Below are 24,263 nucleotides of genomic sequence, written 5' to 3'. Positions count from 1 at the left end.
CATTATCCCTAAAAATTTTACCTAACGATGCATTTTTTTATTATATTAATATAAAAAAATTGTAATTCATATTATTTTTTATATAATTTTAGAATATCTAAATTTTTTATTTAAAATATCAAATTATTATGATTTAATTTATTTTTAAAAATTATACGAATTGACTTTCGATAAGCGCAAACATCATTAATTCGTTAGATAGTGGGGCAAAAGGCCATGGGAACAGCGTAGGCGTTACGTATGGGTGGGGGCAGAATTCCTAGTGATAATAACAAGAAAACATTGAGATTTGTGAACACATTATCTTATTTACCTATAGGTCAGAACATATACTATTTCTTCTTGTTCTTCTCGCTTTGTCTTTATTAAATATCATAAAACTTAAAGTCTTTTTTATTTTCTTAAATTTCATTCTTTTCTGTCTAATGAATAGGAAGTCCACTTTTAAATCGTACACCATGCATCCAACTTCTTATTATATGCTTGAACACGAATTACACGAGGGTAGATTAAAAACGTATGATAAATACTATCAAAATGGAGACTATTGAATAAATTTACTATGATAAATATTTATTGACGTTTCAACCTTCCTTAGGATCTATTCGAAAGAAAATCCAAACAAATTGAAACAGAAAGAGAGTAGAACTATGTATTTGGAACAAAATATAGTACACACAGCCTCAAGATCAAAAGAGGATCATCATTCATTATTAGTTGATATACACAACTTTTTGTTTTTTTCCTTCTCTATGAGCTAATTTTTCATCCTTCAAGCTCTACTTTTACAGAAACCCAAACTTGCAAAGAACTTCAATAGTGTCTTTTTACCCCTTTGCATATCACTTACAAACACATTCTCTTTCATTGGCTTTCCATTAGACCAATCTCCTCCTCCTTCAACCATTTCAGACTTTTCTATATCTTCATGTCCTATTCTTACTTCTTCCTTCCCATTAATCTTCACCTTTTCTGGAGGATGTGTTGTATCCGTCGCTAACTCTTCCTTTGTACTCAACTGGACATTTAAAAGTGACAAACATATCAGTAACCTTAAAAGGCCTTTGAGTAGTTAAGATATGAAAGATTCCACCAAGTATATAAATGGAACCTAAAGCATACATGTTAAAGCAGACTAATGACATATGCAATACTTGAATTCTCGGTGTAGATGTTACATTGTTGGTTCTCATTCTTCAGGGATTACGAGTGTAATAAGAGCATCTGTTGACAAAAGGATCACCCTAAGATGTTCATCTCGTGGACATAGTGGGGTTGCACGTTTTGGTTTGTGCGTGTAACTTTTACAAGAACATCCATTGTTACAATGTGATTTAAAAGATTGTGCTATTCCCAGTTTTTCTTGAGAAAGAATTTAGAGAATGGAAATATTTGTTCGTTACTCGATATCAATTGGTGAAATGTCTCTATATCATTGTACGAAAGCTTATTTATTAAGAAGACAAACTGAGAGGATCGAACTACATTTACTAGAGACACTTTCCTCCATACAATTATCATTTATAACTGATATGTAAGGGGTCATCGACTCATCATCACTTGCCAAGCTTATAAAGAAACAGACTTTTTAAGAGGTGTTAAGCAGTTACCTCTGTTACACTGAACTCCTCCTCCGATTTCAATCCAATTGAGCCCTCAACAACAACTTTTTCCGTGTGAGCTTCATCCAACAACAGATTACACTCTTCACTATTTGATCCAGCTGAACTCTCGCCAACAACTTTGTTAGCGTGAGCCTCTGATGTCAAAATGTGTGTTAAGCCAGGAACCAAGACGGGAACTTGTTCTTCCTCCACTAAAATGGACTCATTTCTTGAGCTCAACACATCGTCAATAGAGGCCTCCATATTCTTGCCAATAGCTTTTGCTTCCATTGTGGTCTCCTCATTTCGATTAGTGTTCACATCCTCGTTTACTTCAGTGATATTTTTCGCGACTATAGCTAGAACATCATTAGTTTTTCCCTCATTTACACCATCTTCTATGGCTACAACTGACGGTGGAACCAGATTCTCAGCTATTAAAATTTCTGGGCTAACTGCAGGTTCCTCTTCTACAATTGTCTGCAGCTCAGCATTGTCCCAATCTTCAGAAACTGTGATCGTTTTATTCGTTTCCCATGTTTGAAGAATTCGATCAGGGCCTTGTTGCCACAAGATAGTCTCATCATCTACTGTCATAATGAACTTGTAGCTTATAGTTTTTCCACTCGGTATATCCTAAAAAAGTTCATAAAATTAGAACATCCTTAAGTTAACTACAACATTATCCATACTTAAAGATCAATCAACAACATGTTCTTACCAACTCGACGTTCCATACATGTCCCTCTGACCATTCAAGTGGCACTGCATTTGATGGATCCCATAAACCGAGCATTGGATCATCGCCCACTAAGTAGAAATGCTGACCAAAGGAACATTCCTTATTCAATTGAAATTTTACGCGAACTGGTTTGTATTGATCTAGAAAGAAAACAACAGAATCAAGTTGATTTAGTTTTTTGCAATAAAAATAGCTCCTACATCTAAGACAATGTCACAGTAGGATTGACTTACTTGTATCAGTTGTTTCTGTTTCTTCACTCTGATTATGTATCTGAATGAGTTATAAGTTAAATATCAATTATAAATTTTCAACCAGTTAGTGTAGATACCATTAATACAAATGCACCAAAGATTCAACTTTATATCTTAATATTAGTATATTATCTACATAAGCAGAACCAGTGGTGGATCCCCCTGCACGGACTCCACTTTCGATGCCGCACCCGTGTCGGATTCTCCAAAAATACACTTCTTCCACCAAATCCCACACACGCAGCCTTTGACATTATTGAAGAGTCCGAGCAACATAGGTGGAACCACCTTGCAATTAGGGGGTTCATCGTGAACCCCTTTTTGCCAGAAACTTATATGATTTATATGTGGTTAAAATATTTCTTAGGTATATATACTACATGTCGAATCTCCTTAGACTACTTTATGTGTCTATTTTTAAATTTTGAATCCCTTATTAAAAAGTGACTCTGCCACTGCAGAACACATGAGTGACTATAGTATCATGTTTTGGTAAAGAATCATCACAAATAAAAGCACCAAACTATGTGGCTAGTCAAATAGTGTCACATAAATTGAAACGAAATCGAGGGGAGTTATATCTTATTCTGAGCTACCATTAACTTCACTTCGAGGTGAACAATTTCAACTCTACAACATTTTCCATTATATTGCAAGCCAACACCTTTCTACTCAAAATTTGAATAGAAACAAACAAATTAATTAAAGGTGAACTACAAAGAAATCAACAAGAATCAATTTTTATTTTTTTTTTGCCAACATAAATCAAATCAAGCCCTAAATGAAATTGAAACTAAATAAGTAGTACAATATTCAATAAAAGAAAAATAAAACAAACCTGAGTGTCAGAAGCACAAAAAATAGGTTGAATAATTTTGTGCTGAACAGAACATGAGGTAATATGAACAATCTTCAAACTTGACAATCCAAGAAAACAAATTTCTGATTTTTTACCCAAAGATAAAATTTTGTGTTTATCTAAAACCTTATCTAAACAAACCCCTTTTATTGATAACCCTGTTATAGACTCCATAACTAAAAAGTTTGAAGCTTTTTTCTAAATCTAAATAGAAAAAACAGAAAAATATGATGATTATGTTTTTGTTTTTCTTCAGAAATAGAGTGTTTGTTTTGTCTTTTTAACAGTGGGAAGAGAGACTGGTGGCTATTAGGGAGTGGGGGTGGGGTTAATTTAAATACTACTTTATACTTTTTCGATTATTTATTTTAATTTTTGTGACATATTTAAAATTATTTAAATTTAAATATATTATTTTTACAATAATATTTTTATATTCAAACTACATAATTTTGTCCCCGATTAATATAATAGTCCAGAGAGCTTTCCTTTTAGTCTGTTTTAAGAAAACAAACATATTTACTCAGTACTCTTTTCGTCAATATTTAATTTGATAGAGTTTAAGAAATAATAAAAACTTTAAAATATTTATTAAAATGTTCTCTTAAAAAAATAAGCTCACTTTTATTTATTTTTTAAATGTATTTGAATATTATCTTTGAATTAAGTGAGACCAACAAGATTATAATATTATCATATAAAGAAATGTGACATTCTTTTTAGAATTGACCAAATAAAAAAATAATGTCACATAAAATAGAGCGACGGAAAGAATAATTATAAAGCTTTTCTTTTAGTCTGTTTTAAAGAAAACATCATATTTATATATTTAGTTATAATTTTTAATTTCAAAATATTTATTTATAGCCACACAATTCACGAATATCATTACTTAATTGAAACCACAAATTTCAAAAAGAAAAAAACTTAAGTTTAGTATCTGATCAAACTATATCACATGATTGAGACAAAAGAAAAATATAAATTATAATGATTAATAAATTAAATTATTTTTTTTAAAAAAAATTAAGAAACCTTTGTTAAATTTAAAAATTTTGTGTCACATTAATTGAAATCGAGAGTGTGGGGTCCAGTGGGTGAAATGGCCACGGATCAAGTACTAGGTGACTTCGTTGCCCACAAATTGAATCTTTTAACGTTAATTAGAATCTAAGTGAGTAGTGATTTATAATAGTGAAATCATCAAAAGAATGGGATACGATTAACTGTGAAAGTTGATAGAAGGTGAATTCAAATTTACCGAGTTTTAATATGAATATTGAACTCTAAGTAAAAGAAAAAGTAAATAATAATAGAAATGTTTTTTTTGTAATTTTCTTGTTCTTGGGAGTTTAAATTAAATAATTAAAGGTAACGCACAGCTTACGTTCTTACCACTAATTTATTTTATTTTATTTCTAAATAAAAAGGGCCCTAACTTTTGATCCTCCACATAATTAATAGAGTATTTACTCGTGATGTATTGTATTTGGGTCACATTATGGTCCTACAAGTGGACCTGTTTTTGGATATATCATTTTTAATTTATTTGTTTTTAAATTAAATTTCTTGAGTCGGATTCGTGGATATTGAAATATAAAAGAATTGATATTTTACACAAATTTAAAATTCATGAATTTGATTCTAGAATATATATATCTACTATACTATACATATAATAGTCGAACAAATTCAAAAATTTAAAATTTTTATGAGTTTGATTCTAAAAATAACGGTATACCTGAATTTGGAAAAATTTCTGAATATTGAGCACTCTTTTGAAAGCTGAAAAAGATATCAAAGACATATATTTTCCCAAAAAGGAATAAAAGAATTAAAAAAAAAGAACTTTATTTTTCTTATATTTTCCTAATATTTATTTCTTTGAAAATGCCAAAGACAGACCGGTCTTAATTAACTCAATTATTTCTGAAATTCTTAAAGCTAAAAGTTAAGTACAAGTTTCATTCAATTATGGAATTTATTACAATATCTTTTTTTTCTCAATCACTTGAATCACCTAAAATAAATAAAAAAGATTAATCAATAATAACATAGCCGTGAAATATCATAAAGTAGGGGCTAAAAAAGTAAATTATATACAAATCTTATTACTATCTCGGAGAAAAAAAATATATATATATATATATATTAGGTTATTAACATTTTAATATTAATATTTAACATATTAAATTGCTTTATTTTGGAGTTATAAGAATGACTTTTGGTTGGCATTTGTGTTTTAAACTACCAATTTAATCATGTTATTCATATTTGACTTGATAGTCATGTAATGCCATTACTTTTGGCTTTATTGGTTGAATTTATTGTAAGATAAAAACATTCCAAAAACATTGGAATGGATAACTTCTACATCATCCATTAGCATTGGTTGTCCATCACTTTATTTCATTCTTAATTCCTCCATTACTCTTTGTAACCTATGTAACTCTTATTGTAACCTATGAAACTCCTAAGGCCATTATCTTCACTATTTACTACCTCCATTATCTTCCCATTACTTTTGGCTTTATTGGTTGAATTTATTGTAAGATAAAAAACATTCCAAAAACATTGGAATGGATAACTTCTACATCATCCATTAGCATTGATTGTCCATCACTTTATTTCATTCTTAATTCTTCCATTACTCTTTGTAACCTCTGTAACTCTTATTGTAACCTATGTAACTCTTATTGTAACCTATGAAACTCCTAAGGCCATTATCTTCACTATTTACTACCTCCATTATCTTCCTATTCATTGCTAGGAAGACTTCTTGTAGTATAAATAGTAGTGGTCTTCATTTGGTTTGATACACACAAATCACAAGAGAAAACAAAGAGTGAAAGAGTTAGTCTAAAAGAGAGTTCTTATTAGTTGAAGACAAGTGTTCTTTTTTGTGGAGCTTTAGACTCAATTCTTGTCCAGAGTTGTTGAGTTATACTTTGTGAAGGTTGTTGTATCCTGGAGGGGACAAGCCAAATAGGACTTCTGCTGGACCGGTGAAAACATTTGCTGCAGTGGGCTTGAATCTCCTTAAAGAGAGCGAGTTATCCGCGCCTCAACATGAAGAGATTAATTTCTTCATTTTATTTTCAATTGTAATCTTGCAATTTTATTATCTTGTAAGTTTTTCACTAACAATTTTAAGGAGATTCAAAGATGGCTACAATTGAAAAAACCGCGGATGTCAAGATGGGAGATCTTAACAAGCCATTTCGGTTCAATGGTAACCATTTCAAGAGATGAAAGAGTAAAGTACTTTTCTACTTAAGTCTTCTCAAAGTTTCTTATGTATTAACCGAGAAGAATCCAAATAAAGAAGACATCACCACTATGAATGATGATAAAACTATTTCTCATCTAGAGAAAGTGAAAAAGTACGATGGTGATTCCTATAAGTGTATGTATTATCGTTTTAATTGTCTATCTGATAATTTTTTATGATTATTATGATAGAACTTACTCTAGTGCAAAGAAAATTTGGAAGACATTGCAGAGTAAGTATGATACCGAAGAGGCTGGAGCGAAAAAATATGCAGCTAGTAGATTTTTTCGTTTTCAAATGGTGGACAACAAATCAGTGGTAGATCAAGCTCAAGACTCCATCATGATTGTTGGAGAACTTAGGTCCGAAGAGATTAAAATTGGAGATAACCTTATTGTTTGTGGCATAGTGGATAAACTTCCACATTCTTGAAAGGAATTTCAATAAAATATGCGTCACAAATAAAATAAAACCTCTCTTGAAACATTAATAATGAAAATCCGCATGGAAGAAGAAGTAAGGGGACAAGATGCACTTTTACAAATAGAAGAGAACAACATCACATCGAAGGTAAATTTAATTACTTCGAATAATGCTACTCCTGAAACTCACAAAAATACTTTTTTAAAGCCTAAGAAGAGAAAAATTCAAGAAAAATAATGGTGGACCTCCCAAGAAAAATAATAGTAAAAATCACCAAGCACAAAATCAACAAGTTCAAGAAAAGGGACCATGCTTTGTTTGTGGCAAGAGTGGGCATATTGCTCGATTTTGCAGATTCTAAAAACGTGGTTCTAACCCTCAGACAAACGTTACTGAAGAATCTTTTATGGCGGTGATTTCCGACATAAACATGGTTGAGAATGTTGATGAATGGTGGGCTGATTCTGGTGCAAACCGTCATGTCTGTTATGACAAAGACTGGTTTAAAAAAATATACTTATTTTGAGGAGTCCAAAACCATCATACTTGGTGATGCTCACACTACTCAAGTCCTTGGAAAGGGAAATGTTGAATTGTGTTTTACTTCTGAAAGGATATTAACATTGAAAGATGTACTTTATACTCCTTCTATAAGAAAAATTTTGATGTCTAGTTTTCTTCTTAATAAAGCAGGCTTTAAACAGATTATTGAATCTGATCAATATGTAATAGTGAAGAAAGGTTATTTTGTGGGGAAGGGGTATGCATGTGATGGGATGTTTAAGTTGAATGTTGAAATTAATAAAACTTCTACTTCTGTTTATATGCTTTCTTCTACTAATTTTTGGCATGCTCGTTTGTGTCATATTAATGATCGTTATGTTGGAATTATGAGTAGTTTAGGATTACTCCCAGTGGTTAAAATTTTTTTTGAAAAGTGTGAGGCTTGTAGAAAAGCCAAGATCACTAAAAGGCCTCATTTTCAAGTTGAAAGAAAAACTGATTTGTTAGAATTAGTTCATACTGATATTTGTGAACTTGGTGGAATTCTAACTCGTGGAGGTAATAGATATTTTATCACTTTCATTGATGATTTTTCTAAGTTTACATATGTTTACTTGATGAAAAATAAAAGTGATGCTTTTAAAAATTTCAAAACTTATCTCAATGAGGTTGAAAATAAGTTTGGAAGAAAAATAAAAAAGAATTAGAAGTGATAGAGGCCGTGAATATGAATCAAATGAGTTTAATTCTTTTGTTAGATCATTGAGAATGCTTCAGGAAACTCCTCCTCCTTACTCTCCTTCGTCTAATGGAGTAGCATAAAGGAATGTAAAACTTTGGTTGAATTTATTAATGTCATGCTTATTGAGTCACATGCACCTATAAATTTTTGGGGTGAAGCTATCTTAACTGCTTGTTATGTGTTGAGTCGTGTGCCTCATAAAAAGTCTAAATTGACACCTTTTAAATTGTGCAAAGGTTACAAGTCAAGTTTATGATATCTAAGAGTTTGGGGTTGTCTAGCCTTTATGAGGCTAATGGATCCCAAGATTAATATTGTAATAGAATCTGGTGATGTTATTTTTCATGAAAATAAATTTCCTTTTGATACTAAAAATAGTCAAAGGATTGAAGAAAATATTTTTTCACTACCTAATTCTTCTACTTCAACTTTGAAAAATAAAGAAGTTGATGATTTTGAGTTAAGAAAAAGTAAAAGAGCTAGAGTAGAAAAAGATTTTGGTCCTGATTTTTATGTGTTTAATATTGAAAATGACCCTCTAACTTTTAATGAAGCATTATCTTCACATGATTCTATTTTTTGGAAAGAGACTATAAATGATGAAATGGAATCTCTAATTTCTAATAAAACTTGGAAGTTAGTTGATTTACCACCGGATTGTAAAACAATTGGTTGCAAATGGGTCTTAAGAAGAAAGTTGAAACCGGATGGTTCTATTGGTAAATTCAAGGCTAGGCTAGTTGCAAAAGGTTTTAAACAACTAGAAGGCCTAGAATTTTTTAATACTTTTTCTCCGGTAACAAAAATTACATCAATTAGACTTTTAGTTGCTATGGCTGCAATTTTTTATTTGCAAATTCATCAAATGAATGTAAAAACTGTTTTTCTAAATGGAGACCTAAATGAAGAAATTTATAGAGCTTTTCTTTTAGTCTGTTTAAGAAAACAACATATTTATATATTTAGTAATAATTTTTAATTTCAAAATATTTATTTATAGTTACACAACTCACGAATATCATAACTTAATTGAAACCACAAATTTAAAAAAAAAACCTTAAATTTTGTATATGATCAAACTATATCACATGATCGAGACAAAAGAAAAATATAAACTATAATAATTAATAATTTAAATTATTTTTTAAAAAAAATATTAAGAAACCTTTGTTGGATTTAAAAATTTTGTGTCACATTAATTGAAATCGAGAGTGTGGGGTCCAGTGGGTGAAATGGCCACGGATTAAGTATCAGGTGACTTCGTTGCCCACGACTTGAATCTTTTAACGTTAATTAGAATCCAAGTGAGTAGTGATTTATAGTAGTGAAATCATCAAAAGGATGGGATACAATTAACTGTGAATGTTGATAGAAGGTGAATTCAAATTTATCGAGTTTTAATATGAATATTGAACTAAAAAAGTAAATAATAATAAAAATGTTTTTCTGTAATTTTCTTGTTCTTGGGAGTTTAAATTAAATAATTAAAGGTAACGCACAACTTATGTTCTTACCACTATTTTATTTTATTTCTAAATAAAAGGGGCCCTAATTTTTGATCCTCCACATATTTTATAGAGTATTTACTCGCGATGTATTGTATTTGGGTCACATTATGGTCCTACAAGTGGACCTGTTTTTGGATATATCATTTTTAATTTATTTGTTTTTAAATTAAATTTCTTGAGTTGGATTTGTGGATATTAAAATATAAAAAAATTGATATTTATACAAATTTAAAATTTACAAGTTCATGAATTTGATTCTAGAATATATATCTACTATACTATATATAGAATAGTCGAACTAATTAGAAATTTAAAATTTATGAGTTTGATTCTAAAAATAACGGTATACCTGAATTTGGGAAAATTTATGAATATTGAGCATTCTTTCGAAAGCTGCAAAAGATATCAAAGACATATATTTTCCCAAAAAGGACTAAAAGAATTAAAAAAACAAAAAACTTTATTTTTCTTATATTTTCCTAATAATTCCTTTGACAATGCAAAAGAGAGACCCTTAATTAACTCAATTATTTTTAAAATTCTTAAAGCTACAAGTTATATACAAGTTTCATTCAATTATGGATTTACTACAATATCTTTTTTTTCTCAATCACTTGAATCACCTAAAATAAATAGAAAAGAATAATCAACAATAACATATCCGTGAAATATCATAAAGTAGGGTCTAGAAAAAGTAAATTGTATGCAAATCTTATTACTATCTCGGAGAAAAAAAATAAAAAAATAATAATAATAAAATATATATATATATATATATATATATATATATATAATTTCTAAATATAAAAATATTTAATATCTGTTAAAATATCCTTGCTGTTTGTCTTATTGTAATGTAATGGCATGCTTACACTTAATAATTCTTAGGCACCCTACATAATTTTTATGGAAAAATTACTTTTAATAAATAATTATAATATTTTGTTAAAATATCCTTGCTGTTTGTCTTATTGTAATGTAATGGCATGCTTGCACTTGATAATTCTTAGGCACCCTACATAATTTTTATGGGAAAATTACTTTTGATAAATAGTTATAATATTTGGTGATATTTTTTTTGTTTATTATTATTTATAGCAATATATAATAATACTATGACAAATTTACACTGTGAATAAGAGATCTTCTTTTTTAAACGTAGATATTCTGAAAAGACCATTTTTATTTTCTGTTCAATATATAAGTGTCCAAGAAACCTCATTTTCTGTTAGATTACTTTGTCAGATTCCTTAGTCCTTTATGAAATAAAATATACAACATTTTTACTTTTAGGAAGCCAAACAATATCAATTTATTCACTTAAGCTTTGTAGAATTTTGGTAAATATATACTTAACTAGGAATTGTTCACATTTCAACACGTTAAAACATTCAAAATGCTTCTTCACCAATTTTATTTTCATGCAAAAGACCATTATTCATCATTCATATATATTAGGCCTAATTGTTGTAGTTCTTTCACAATCCATAACTTTCTATGATACACTAAGAAGTGTTATTTTTAATGTCAAATGATGTTTAATTACTATACAAAGTTTAAACTTTTCTTTTTTTTCTATTTTGCTTTGATCATTTCCCTTATAATCCTCTATGATTCTCTCATAGCTAACATTTCATCCAAATCAATTGTCTTTCAAATCAATGTCAATTCCTTGCAACCATTGAAACCACCTTTAGCTAATCGACCGTTGTTTTCGACTAAGGAAGAGCCTAGTAATGAAGTTTATTTGAAGGAAGAAGAAGATCATGCACATTTGGTACCTCCTTATAATCTATCACAAGAAGAAAGAATTTCTTGGTTTAAGAAAAACTTGGCATATTTTGAGATATTAAAGTCAACAAATATCTCAAGAAAATTCAATGATAGAGTGAATGAATATTTTACAAGTCATTATTGTAGTGTTCAATTCTTTATGACATGGATTTCCCCTACAAAATCTTTTGGTAAAAGAGAATTTTTTACTCTAGAGAGTTTATTTAAAGCACATCCTAAAGGGTGTTTGATAATTTTGTCACATACTTTAGACTCACCAAGTGGAACTATGATATTTAAACCTATAGTTGAGTTGGGCTATAATATTCTTGTTGTCACTCCTGATTTGTATTTTTTGTTTGAAAATACACCATCTAAGTCATGGTTTATTGATCTCAAGAATGGGAAAAAGGACCCTGGTAAAATTCCTTTAGCACAAAATTTGTCTAATTTGATTAGACTAGCCATTTTGTACAAGTATGGTGGTGTTTATCTAGACACTGATTTCATAATCTTGAAGGATATTTCAAGATTGAGGAACTCAATTGGTGCACAAAGTGTGGATAGAAATGGGAATTGGACAAGATTGAATAATGCACTATTGATTTTTGATAAAAGTCATCCACTTGTTTACAAATTCATGGAGGAATTTGCTTTGAATTTTGATGGAAATAGATGGGGATATAATGGACCATATTTGGTTTCAAGAGTTGTAGAAAAGGTAAAAGATTACAACTTAAGTGTGTTGCCACCAAGAGCTTTTTATCCAATGAATTGGAATAGAATTAAAGGATTTTTTAATGCTAAAAATGATTCAAGATGGATAGAGGCTAAAGTGCTTGAGCTAAATGAGAAGACTTATGGTATTCACTTGTGGAATAGACAAAGTAAAAGTATGAAAATTGAACAAGGAAGCATCATACATAGATTGATATCTACTCATTGTGTGGTATGTAGTGACATTTAATTAAGTTGTTAATCACTTATGAATTTTGATTTCCTAGATAAGTTAATATAGAGGGAATGAATGTACCTAATTTAAGTACTTTTTAATACTTTTAAAACAAGTTCTTGATTTTGGTTGAACAAGGTCAAACTACAACAAGTCTAGATGTTTTTCTCATTCATTTTCTTTGTTTTCTTCATTCTTGTCATCATTTCGTTTTCTTTCGTAAAGATTAAAGGCAGATGTCATGATTAAACATGTTAAATTGAATTTAATATATTTTACAAAAAACATGATATATATATATATATATAATGAATAAAAAATTTAATAAGCATTCAATAACTTTTACAATTTGAGTATATAATTTCAAAAGTACAATGAATTTATTGGTAATTAATTATAACATAAAGGATGGATGAAAAATCAAATTTGTGTCTACTAAAAATTGTTTATCATCTATATTTCTATCTATACAAAAATAAAATTGTCAACATTTAACACGACCACAAAAAAGAAACCTCAATCTTCTTAATCTAAATCCACCCCATCTCCATAAATTAAATCTAAACCTAGGCAACTTTCTAAATGACTTTTTTCTTTTCAATTTATGCTTACCAAATCTTTGCTTTTTCTTGATGCCAACAATTTCTTGTTTTGTCATGAAACTCCCTTTTGCATCTTTTTGTTGTTGATGATTTTGTATCGAACTCCAAGGATCAGGATCATGATCAGGATCAGAATCACTGCCCCACAAAAGATGTGGTTTAATAATAGGTGATCCACTATAATCTTGAAAATGTGATGATAAACTAGTATGTTCCATATCAAATAATCTCCTTAATGATGTGCTCCCTTCTTTCATCAAATTTAATAAATTACTTCTCTTGGAGAATGAATTAGATGAATTACTTGAACTTGGAGTAGAGGAAGTAGAAATTGATGATAAAGATGTAGTACTTGTTGAAGAAGTTGAAGAAGAAAATATTAGAGATTTTTGGTACTCAATGATTCTTTTAATATTATATCTTTGAGCTTCTTTATCCATTTCCCATAAAGAATCTACATCTTCTTCTTCATTAATTTCAATAATTTCAGATGACATGATGTCTTTGTATTATAAGATAGGAATTTTGGTAGCTAAAACATATAAATTTTACTTGAATATATCTATAATTGAAGTGTAGTCTTTTTTTTTTTAATTTAGGAAAAGTAGAATAATAAGGGAAAAAGGGAGGAACCAAAAAAAAGTTTGGAATTTTTCAAAGTTATAAAATGATTCAAAAGCCGGCAGTTGGGGCAAATTTGTAGATCAAGTTGTTTCTTTTATTTTTTTGAGGAATTTTAAAATCAATTTGGGAAGTAGTTAATGACAAGATTCATTGACTTAATCAATGTTTAGCTTATTAATTAGTTGATTATATTTGTTTGTCCTTTATAATGTTTTTTAATATACATGGGTGTACATGTCCTCATCCTCATACTTGTTTAAATCATCATGATCAAGACGTGCATAAGAAATCATTATAATAGTTAAGGAGTTAGATGGTTATTGTTTCATATTTATCTTGTGTTATATCATTTGGTATTGTATTATTTTAAAGAATATAGTATTTGAATAGATTGTATCGTTCTTCGTTATTATATAATGTCATATATTTATAATTTAAATGATAAACCTATATAAAAAAAAGTAGCATACGGGGTAGAATTACTATAAAAAAAATAAGGTAAAGAATAGAATAGAATTATCAAATAATAATAAAGATAGAATAAAAAAAAAGCTAAACATGATTACACCAAATCTATTGTTACATAAAATAGGTCTTTCCATCTTTACCTAATAATTGATTCTTCTGATATTTTATTCACTCAAAATAATTCATATTGTGTGATAGCTCAAATGTTAATACTTGAGCTTCAAAACGGGTAAAACTTATCTGCACATGGTGTTTACACCAAGTCAATACATGCATGCCATGTGTTCAAATTTATAGTTCATTTTACTTCTTTAAATATCGTAATAATATTTTTTGCATTTACTTGATGTAAACACCCGGTACGAATAAGTTTTTCCTTTCACATCTTTTTATAAATAGCTCAAACAATTTTCTCCACTTAAACAAGGTTAAAATTACAAGTTATGTACCAATTAGGCCAAGTCTGAGTATATAATAGAGAATTGCGTTGAAATCGATAAACTAGACAGCTTAAGAATAGGGGTGTCAAATGGGCGGGTTGGGTTGAAATTAGAAATATTAAAATGGGTGAATAGAAATCGGGTTGGGTCTTAACCCCCCAAACTTACTTTGGCTCAAATGGGCTAAAAAATGGATTGCATCTTGACCCGTCCAATTTGACCCGATTAATCTCAATAATTTAATATATTGATTTTTAACTTTTATAATCACAATTTAAATTTCTGCTCAAGAATTTTTGTTAAAAAAGTAAAAATGAATTAGTAAATCCTAAAAGATGTCAAAATAGATAATAATACATCCATACCTTCACATGTCTTAATAAAAAAAATTAAAAAGGGTTAAAATTGAAGATTGAATTAGGCTCAATTGAGAATTCTTTTCAAATAAATTAAGCTTGAATAGGTTGAGCTTGAACCCAATGAAAATTATCTTGAGCGCAACCCTTAAAATCTGGGCGGGTTACCTGTGTTTGGGCTCATTTTTATCACCCCTACCAAAGAGTGTTGGGCTTTTTCATAAAGGCCTTCAATGAAGGGAGCCAGCCCAGATGGCCCCATATAGAAGCCCAATATAGTTACTTCTGCCAGCCCAAATCTAATATTTTATCTTTTTGGGCCTTACTAAACCCTTAAGAACCTCTTCAATTCTTAAACTTTCAGTATAGCCCATGACCTTTACTCAATGGGCCTATTTGATGGAAGTCAAGTTTGACACCAATTGGTCACTGTACTTTGGTGAAATGATTTTTTTTCGTCTCAATTTAGGTGATACATATTTTAGTAATACGTATTTTAATGACTTAAAATCTTAACGTTGTCACTTTTGGCAAGAATTATTATGCTACAAAATGAAAAAAATTAACGGGGTATCCAATTTTCATTTTACTATTTAAGTTCTAACATGTTTTTTATTAAAATTTATTTTTAACTTGTAGTAGCGATAAAGATATAGGTAAATTGAGGATTTTTGGATTTTATGTATTTACAATAATCTCAAATTAATGTACAATTAACCTCCTCCTCTACTAGTTAAAAGCAAATTCAGAACTTTTAAATTTTATGTTCTTATAATAATTTCAAATTAATGTAAAATTATCTGGACCAATGGAATGGATTCTGAGCTAAATATTAGTATAAATTTTACTAAGAAAAAAAAAATACTAATTTGGTGAACCCCTAAACGATTGCACTACACCTGCCCTTTCTGTTTAGCGTGTCTAAAGTTATTGTCAAGCAAACTTTCAACAAAAATATCTAAGATTTGAAATTGTTCCGAAGCTTAGAGTCGTTAGATCCAATTTTAAATAATAAAGTCTTTTTAATATATCAAAAATTCGAATTTCAGATATATGTTGTACGTATGATATTGAAATAATTAAACTTATAAAAAATTATAAAACTTAGACTACACGTCTATAAAACTTAATAGATTTTTATTATATTCTTTTACTCAAATTAAACAATACGTTTGACTTACTCCATAAAAGAAATAAATTTAATAAAAGAAAGTCCACTAGCTAGGAACACAATTTAAGTTTTACATCTTAGATTTGTTCACACAATTAATAGTATAATGTTATAAATTAAATATTTGATTTTAACCGAGGAAGATTATCTTGTACTTAAAGCCGTTAATAAACAAATCTTAAGTCATGATTAGCATGATAATATTCACAAACACAAACTACTTTTGCTAAGTTTTGAATGAATCAAAAGTCCACACTTGTGGAGACAAGATTTAAATCTTACCAATGTGTTTCCACATGCTCATGCGTATTCTTCAATTTAACATTTTTTTTTCACATTATATTTATTGATTTGATCTCTAATCCCATGACCCAAGATTTACTTGTTTTATTTTGTTTCACAAGAATTCACATTATGAAAATTACCAAGTCAAATGCTCTGAGCGTCTTTGAGTCGGGAATCTATCTTATGACAATTTATCTGTTTTTATAAGGTAAGAGTAAAATAATATATACATCAGCATTTCAGATATTTCTTGTGAAATTATAAGATCGTTACTGTAATGCACCAAGCCACCAAAGACAAGAATTATCTTTCGACAAGGAAGATTATGTATATTTTAGAAATTAAAAGAGTGGTTGATCGAAAGAAAAGGAAAGCCGTGAAATTTAAGAAACTAACATCCATAATATTATGATTAGACTTTTATAGAAGAGAAGTTTAATTGTTCGTCATTAAAATACTTTTCGAAAAGTAAAAAAATATTTTTAATCCAATTATGATAGTGAATTGAATATATTCATCGTTAGCTATGAGATACTTTGATGTTCTAAAATTAATGCACACATTAAATCTGAAGTATTGTGACCAAATTCATCAAGTATAATAAGTAAGTGTAGATAAGCAAAAAATATAATTACCTTTCTAACAAAAAAATTGTCAACTCTATATATAGAATTATTTTTTTTAATAGAGAGAGATGTGAGCTGAACATATAGTGAATGTGACCACACTATTGCAACTGCAAGTACATTTACATATAGTGACAGGTCAATAATTTTAATAAGGGAATTAAAGAGAATGTAAGGTTATCAAAATGTTTTCGGATGCAAAAAAGGTTTCTTACAATAGAAAAAAAAAATTCAAATAGAAATACAAAAACGAATCGCTCAAGCGATATTTCTAATTCAATATCTCCTCGTTGGCCACTCAACGTCCCCAACCCCCACCTCCCGGCTCCTGCCATCTCCGAACCCTACTTCCACTCTATACTATTTACGTAATATTTCGTTATATTACATATAAAAGTTTTAAAAATAATATTTATTTGTATGCTTACCAAACAATAAAAAATAAATAAATAATTCACTTATTTAATCAGAAATATAATTATTTCTTACCAAATACACCCTTTAAGTTCAAAGAATAATATTTATTTGTATGGTTACTAAACAATAAAAAATATATAAGTAATTCACTTATTTAATCAGAATTATAATTTTTTTTACCAAATACATCCTTAATAACAAAACGACACATATATGCCATCTTCACTTTTGATCCAAGGATTAGAGGTGTCAAATGGACAAGTTGAATTGAATTTGGACGGTGTTAGTAAATGAACACATTATAGACCTTTTCAAAAATTACCTACGCTGATTATAGCCCAACCAGTTCAATTCTTACTAAATTTTAATTATTTTATTTGTTCTTTTTAATATGTAATAAAATTATATTTTTTTGTTCATTTGTATAATATATCATATAAAAAAATACTTTTTAAAAAATATTTTAATAAATTTTTCTTGGATCAATTTTAAATTATAAAATGACTTAAATTAATAAATGACTAGATTCATAATCCATTTAAATATAAATGGATTGAACTTATTGAATTTAATTTTGTCAATTCAAACTATTTTCTCTTTTGAAATGACATATGCACTTTATTCATCCATTTCCAAAAGTGGAATACCAAATTCGGCTACCCAATTACACTAAACCACTTTTATTTTATTTTTTCTGTTTTTCTCACTTACCTATATGCTCTAAAACTTTTCTAAAAATTGACCTATAAATTAACATATAATCCATTAAATATCACAAACAAAGAAAAAGTTTTAGATTTAATTATTCTAAAAGAAACAGCATAACAACACCTTAATCCGGATATTACGCAATATTATTTAATTAAAAAGTACAACATCATATTGAGTCAAAGGATCCTCAAATCTAATTACTTACTCAGTTCACCCATACTCGTCCACCGTACTATTTTGAAATATTCAGTATTTGTCAAGTTGATAAAATTAGTAAATAACTTATCATCATGCGTCTAGTTGACTTATAGTTAATAAAAGTAATTTGATAACGTTATCCTTATTATTTACTGCTTCTTTATATCAAATCAATAGTAGACAAGTAATATCTGTTACGGTAAAGAAATAAAATAATAGAAAATATTAAGAAGAGACTTTAAAGTGAGAGGTTCATTGCATGTTCAAGATTTTGATAAGGCATGTGAGAGAATATGTAGGAGGAAAGAGTGGCACATGACAAGGTTTTAACAAGCAAACGTGCATTCCATGTGAGAGGGAAAAAACTTTGGGTCCAACACCCACTCCTATAATAAAGAAGAATATCAACTCAAAAAGATCACATCCTAAACCAATTATTATTGATATGAATAATATTTATATAATTAGATCATTTATAACATAATTATAAGCACATTTTTATTATAATAAAGTGAAAAATAAAATTTGATTTGTTATGACATGTTAAAAATATATATATATATCACTATCAATATATAGTGCAACTTAAATCGTTAGTATAATTATTGTTATCATATAGACATGGATGGTAAGTAACATTTATGTGACTATAGGAATCGGACACCTTGAGAAAAGGAGAGAACAGAGAGTAGCGATTAAGATAGAACGTTTCAAGTTATTTCAGATCTAACAAGATACCTTAGATTAAGTAGAAAAAAGGGGTTTATAGGAAGCGAAAATACTAAATGCTTTTACATGTTTCTTAGGAGTTAGAGCTCGAGGAAAATGTCATCACTATCTATTTGGAGAGTTTTTAAAAAATGAGCCCTAATTTCCTTCAAAAATGATTTAAAAGATCCAAAACTAGAAATAGTAAAATTTGCTAGCAAAAACTTAATTAAGACAAGCTCTGGTGAATTTTAATTGAAATTAAACTTTGACCCCTTGATCATATTGAAGTGTTGAATTGTTTTGGGCCATTAATTAAATTATTTGTATAATACAATTTTTTTGGGGTTAAAAAAATACAAAAATACTTGTATTGGATCATGCCCCATGGAGATTATTAATTAATTATATAATCCAGAAACATGACTAGTAATAATGAGACTGTAAGGGCAAAAAGTTTCAACAATACCAACAAGGCAACAACTATATAAAATCCTATTTTATAACAACAATCATTTACTACTCCACCAAAAGTGGGGAAGAAAAAAAAATTACTTCAATAAACTAACACATCTTGATTTAATTATCCTATGCTTTTGATAGCAAAAGGATTCATCACAATTTAACACACTATTATATCTAATAAAATATTGCTGTAAGAAGAAGAAAAAATTTAAAACTTAAAAAGAAAATGAAAATTTTGACACACACCACATGTAAGGGAAGTATTGCAACAACCCCATGTATATAATACACAAGATATAGTCTAAGGATATTTTTGACTCTGTTCTGACATCCCTTTGGCGTCGAGGTCAACTTCTTAGTGATGGATAGGCGCGGTATGTGGTGGTATACTTGCTGCTGGTGGAAGTGAAGGTTTGCATTGATAACATTTCGCGAAAAGGCCAAATGTATCAACTTGTTTAACGAAATTGGTCATGCTAGCCCAACCTCCGAATCCAAATCCAACGACGAACACCCAAACCACAATGAAGGTGTTGATAACATACATAGCAGTCCAACTTGGCATGAAAAATGGTGGTTTCTCTGCTGCATTCTGCATTATTTAGATGAAACAAATAATATTACAAAGTTTTTTTTTTATGAACACAACAAATATAACATATAGTTTTAAGTAGGGACCAATATGTTAAATTAAAGGGTGTGTATAGTAAATATGTCAAACTCAAGAGGGGCATATGGTTGTCAGTCAACTAGTTAGCCAGCTCATTTCAGACATAATACTAACAGAGAGACTGTAGCTTATAACTAAATGAAATAGACTTTCCACCTATATCATATATTTCCAAATCCATTCCATTAATGCCTTTGTTGTACCTTTGCGTCCCACCCCCACAAGTCACGTACTCTGATAGTGTAAAAATTATTTACGCTCGATAATATAGGAAGTATATCTATCTCACAAGCCCTAAAACAATAACCCCTTGAATTTTTAGGTCAATCTAAAGACTTAAGTCACATAAAAGTACTTCCTTTGAGACAATTGTTACTACTTCATTTTAACTTGTAAGAACATAATTTTATGATGAATCCTCGTAATACAGACATAGTACGATTGGGAGGTAGAGAAATAAATGTGTACCTGACGAGCGGATGATTTTCGATAAGTAAGCATATGGGCAAGAGCTGGTATGATGTAGACAGTGAAACTAACCAAAAGAGCCCCAACTGCAGAGTTAATAGGACCAAAAAATGGGAAAATAATAGCTAAGAACCATATTGGTATAACAACAGGTAATCTAGCTAATGCCCTCAAACATATACTTCTTGTATCATGCATCCCAATAACTTTCTCCCAAACAAAGTATAACGGTGTACACGCGAATCCAAACGTGATGAACTGATGAATCAACATCAAGATCACAGCAGCATCACGCCACCCGTTTTTTGGTAGAAGTGAGAACGCGTTACTATGGTTTAAAAGTTGATCTCCAAACGCCCAGTAAACTGCTGAAGCTGATGGTAGTGTTAGAGTGAAAACATACAATGTAGCTATTAAGTAAATGTACTTGAACTTTTGTGGTTTCCACATTGCATGCATAATTTCCCTGAAATTCATTTAAACCAAAAAACAAAAACAGGGTAAATATACGAAAAAATTAACTAACATATATGTAATCGAATATGAATTGCTCTTCTGCTTCAATTTATTTGTCTTACTGTTATAATCACCACATATGAACAATTATATGTACATAATTAAATGAATACGTATGGATGGATAGTTAAAAGTCACTAAAATAAAATAAGAATATGGAATCTAATCATATGCTATAATTATCAAAGAGATATAGTAAAGTAGTACTTTTTGACATTATGGGGCATTGGATTCTTTAAATATATAAAATTCTAAGCTTTAAATGTTTTTAATGAAATGAATAATTCTTAATGGGACTCATTTAATTGACTAAATAAATCATTGGCTTAGCTAGTTCCCATGTACCAAGAACATGTCAAAGATACGAGGATAAAATCATAGTCAATAATTTGAAAAAAAAAATTAACCAAACTATATTTTTAAGTAGAAATTAAAGTGAGAAATCAATTTTTTTTAAAAAAAAAAAAAAGTGGAAACAAAACTAAATAACAATATACTCGAGAGTAATTTGGGGATTTAATAAGTGTTAGACCTTATTATATCTTGAGCGATAAAAAGACTGTTATCGATAAACGAGCGATTGAAGGAAAAATAATTTTATTTATTTTATAAAAAGAAGTGGAAACAAAACGTGAGAAAAAAATTGTACTATAGAAATGGAGGTCCATTTTCACTATTTTTGTTGTTTTTTCATGTGAAGCAAAATGTTGTTTTCCTAGCTTACAAAATAAAAAGAAAAAGTTATTTTTTTCATTATTTTGTCGGTTTTTACGAAAATCGAGATAGGAGGCAAAAGCTGCAAAGAGAAACCGTGTAGAAACAAATACTAGCAAATAAAAAAGAAGTAAAATATATTTTGGATAAAAATGATTACATAATATTATTCTAAATATAAGTAAATTACAAAAAAAAAAAAAAAAACTTACACTGTAACAGCATGTCCACCAAAAGTGTAAAGAATATTGGTTGCACCAGTAAAATACAACACTAGCTTTGATGGAGCAGTGTGTTGAACATTTTCAACCTACACACAATAATACAATAAAAATTCACTTTTCACCAAATAAAAAAATTCAAAAAATTTTATTTCTACAATTATATCTTTTTTTTTTTAATATAACCGTTAGTTACATGTAGTTATCTTTTATATACCTGACCATGAACCAGAGCCGCTACAGTTAAATACCACGCTGTGTAAGTAGTCATTCCAAGGCCTAAAAATGACCAAATCCTATAGTTGTGGAAAGAAGGAATGAAAACAGTTGTTGCACAACAAGCTCCAAATATATAAGTCCATGTCCTCTTATCCAAATGATCATTGATGTAATATATGTTACTGTTACAAACAAATCCAAAAAGAGAAGAAAATATCAAGATCAGTATTATATGCTACTAGTAGTTTTTTTTCTCCTTCAAATCATGTAAAATTATATTACCTTGCACAAGCAATTAGTTGTATGACAGATCCAAACAGAAGAAAAGTACAGTTGAAGGCAAGGCCTGCTGCTTTCCAGTATGGTCCCAGTAATCCATCAAGCACTTCAAACCACTGCCATTAAAATGAAAACTCGTAAGCTCTCGATTCAACAATTCGATTATATATTGAGTCTATTGTTTTATTTTTAAAAATTATACGAACCTGAATGACATGATTTTTGAAGCTAGCACCTTCTTTTTCCTTTCTGCTTCTATATTCAATATAGAGAACACTGATGAGGTATGCAGTCCAACTACCAATAAGACCATAGAACACTTGTAGTACTATTCCTGATACCATACCAAGTTGAGAAAAAGAGTATGGTAATGTCAACAACACTTGCGCTACCTGTTCAAAAAAAATTAACAACAAATTATCAATCATATTTTTCTTCAATATATATCGTAAAATAGTTAATTTATTATACTTGATTTGAAGCACAACTGAACCAAGCATCCCAAGCAGAGCCTCCATGCCAGAGAAAACTCTTGACATTAAAAAGTGATTGATCGTCGTCTAATTTTTCAACTTCTTCTTTGCTGCAGTTTCCATCATTATCACTGAAATTTGGAACAATCGCTTCCTCTGCTTGCTTCTGACCCAACATTATCAATTTCTACAGATCTCAAAAGAAACACAAAATGAGAGAAAAAAAAAACAGAGGACTGCACAATTCTCCTTGTTCCACAATTCTTCAGATCCAAAAAAGAAAAAAAAGTTCTATATCTTACCTTGTAATACTAAAATATCTTTTTATTGAAAACCAGATCTCTGTAAAAAAAAATGACGAAGAAGTAGAATACTAATTGAACTTAATATTCCTTTTGTTAACTTAACAGCAACCGCCCCAATTCATTTTATAGTAAAAAAAAAAAAAAGTTGAAAAAGCAGAGAAGTAGAAGAAGCAACTTCAATTTTTTTTTTCTTGAGTGAATAAATGCAAGCTCAGAATAGTAAATTGAAAATATGATTAAAAAAAAAAAAGCAGAATCAATTCACTTAAATGCTCTTCAGTTTTGAAATTTGTATGATAAGTATGAGAGAGGCGGCGAATAAGGCCTTAAAAGAAGGGAAAAAAGAACAGAGCTTTTTGGTTGCAGAAAGGGAAGGAATAGTGGTAGAAGCTAATCTAAGCTAAGCTCACTGGTTGGCAGAGGTAGTATGTATATATATTAATTGCATGTACCATTTTATTTATTTTTATTTTTTATTGAGTTTTGAATTATTTTTTTTTCCTTTTATATGTTTTTTTTCATCACTGTAATCCACTCATGATTCTTACTCTCAATTAAGGGTCTTTGTTTTTGGTAGGAAAGGAAAAGAGACATGAATGTTTATGGTGACAATGACTCGATTTGTTTGGATTTATTTATTGTAAGTGTTTTAATTTAGAATATTTTTAATTTTATGTGATATATTAAGATTTTTT

The 24,263-nt window shown here is 29.1% G+C and overlaps 3 protein-coding genes across 3 annotated transcripts; 1 reads left to right on the top strand and 2 right to left on the bottom strand.

The window, feature by feature from the left end:
• Positions 1-626: 626 nt before the first annotated feature.
• LOC101251213 (starch-binding domain-containing protein) lies at positions 627-3,773 on the bottom strand. Its single transcript, NM_001324478.1, has 5 exons — positions 3,439-3,773; positions 2,580-2,619; positions 2,326-2,486; positions 1,611-2,240; positions 627-1,018 (listed from the first exon to the last, which is right to left on the bottom strand). Exons 1-5 carry the CDS (start codon positions 3,631-3,633, stop codon positions 773-775), a joined length of 1,272 nt encoding a protein of 423 aa, NP_001311407.1. The 5' UTR covers positions 3,634-3,773; the 3' UTR covers positions 627-772.
• Positions 3,774-11,074: 7,301 nt separating this feature from the next.
• Positions 11,075-14,275, top strand: LOC101267735 (uncharacterized). The gene has a single exon (XM_004246795.5). The coding sequence runs from the start codon at positions 11,439-11,441 to the stop codon at positions 12,645-12,647; it is 1,209 nt and encodes a 402-aa protein (XP_004246843.2). The 5' UTR covers positions 11,075-11,438; the 3' UTR covers positions 12,648-14,275.
• A 5,420-nt stretch (positions 14,276-19,695) lies between these two features.
• Positions 19,696-23,980, bottom strand: LAX1 (auxin transporter-like protein 1). Its single transcript, NM_001246990.2, is given in 8 exon segments — positions 19,696-20,295; positions 20,842-21,307; positions 22,284-22,381; positions 22,510-22,693; positions 22,794-22,906; positions 22,997-23,182; positions 23,262-23,450; positions 23,566-23,980. Coding segments are annotated over 7 exon segments (1,464 nt in total). The 5' UTR covers positions 23,442-23,450; positions 23,566-23,980; the 3' UTR covers positions 19,696-20,058.
• Positions 23,981-24,263: the final 283 nt, after the last annotated feature.

Source organism: Solanum lycopersicum, chromosome 9 (assembly GCF_036512215.1).
Source record: "Solanum lycopersicum chromosome 9, SLM_r2.1".
Lineage (NCBI taxonomy): Eukaryota > Viridiplantae > Streptophyta > Magnoliopsida > Solanales > Solanaceae > Solanum > Solanum lycopersicum.
This window is presented reverse-complemented; position numbering and strand designations above follow the sequence as displayed.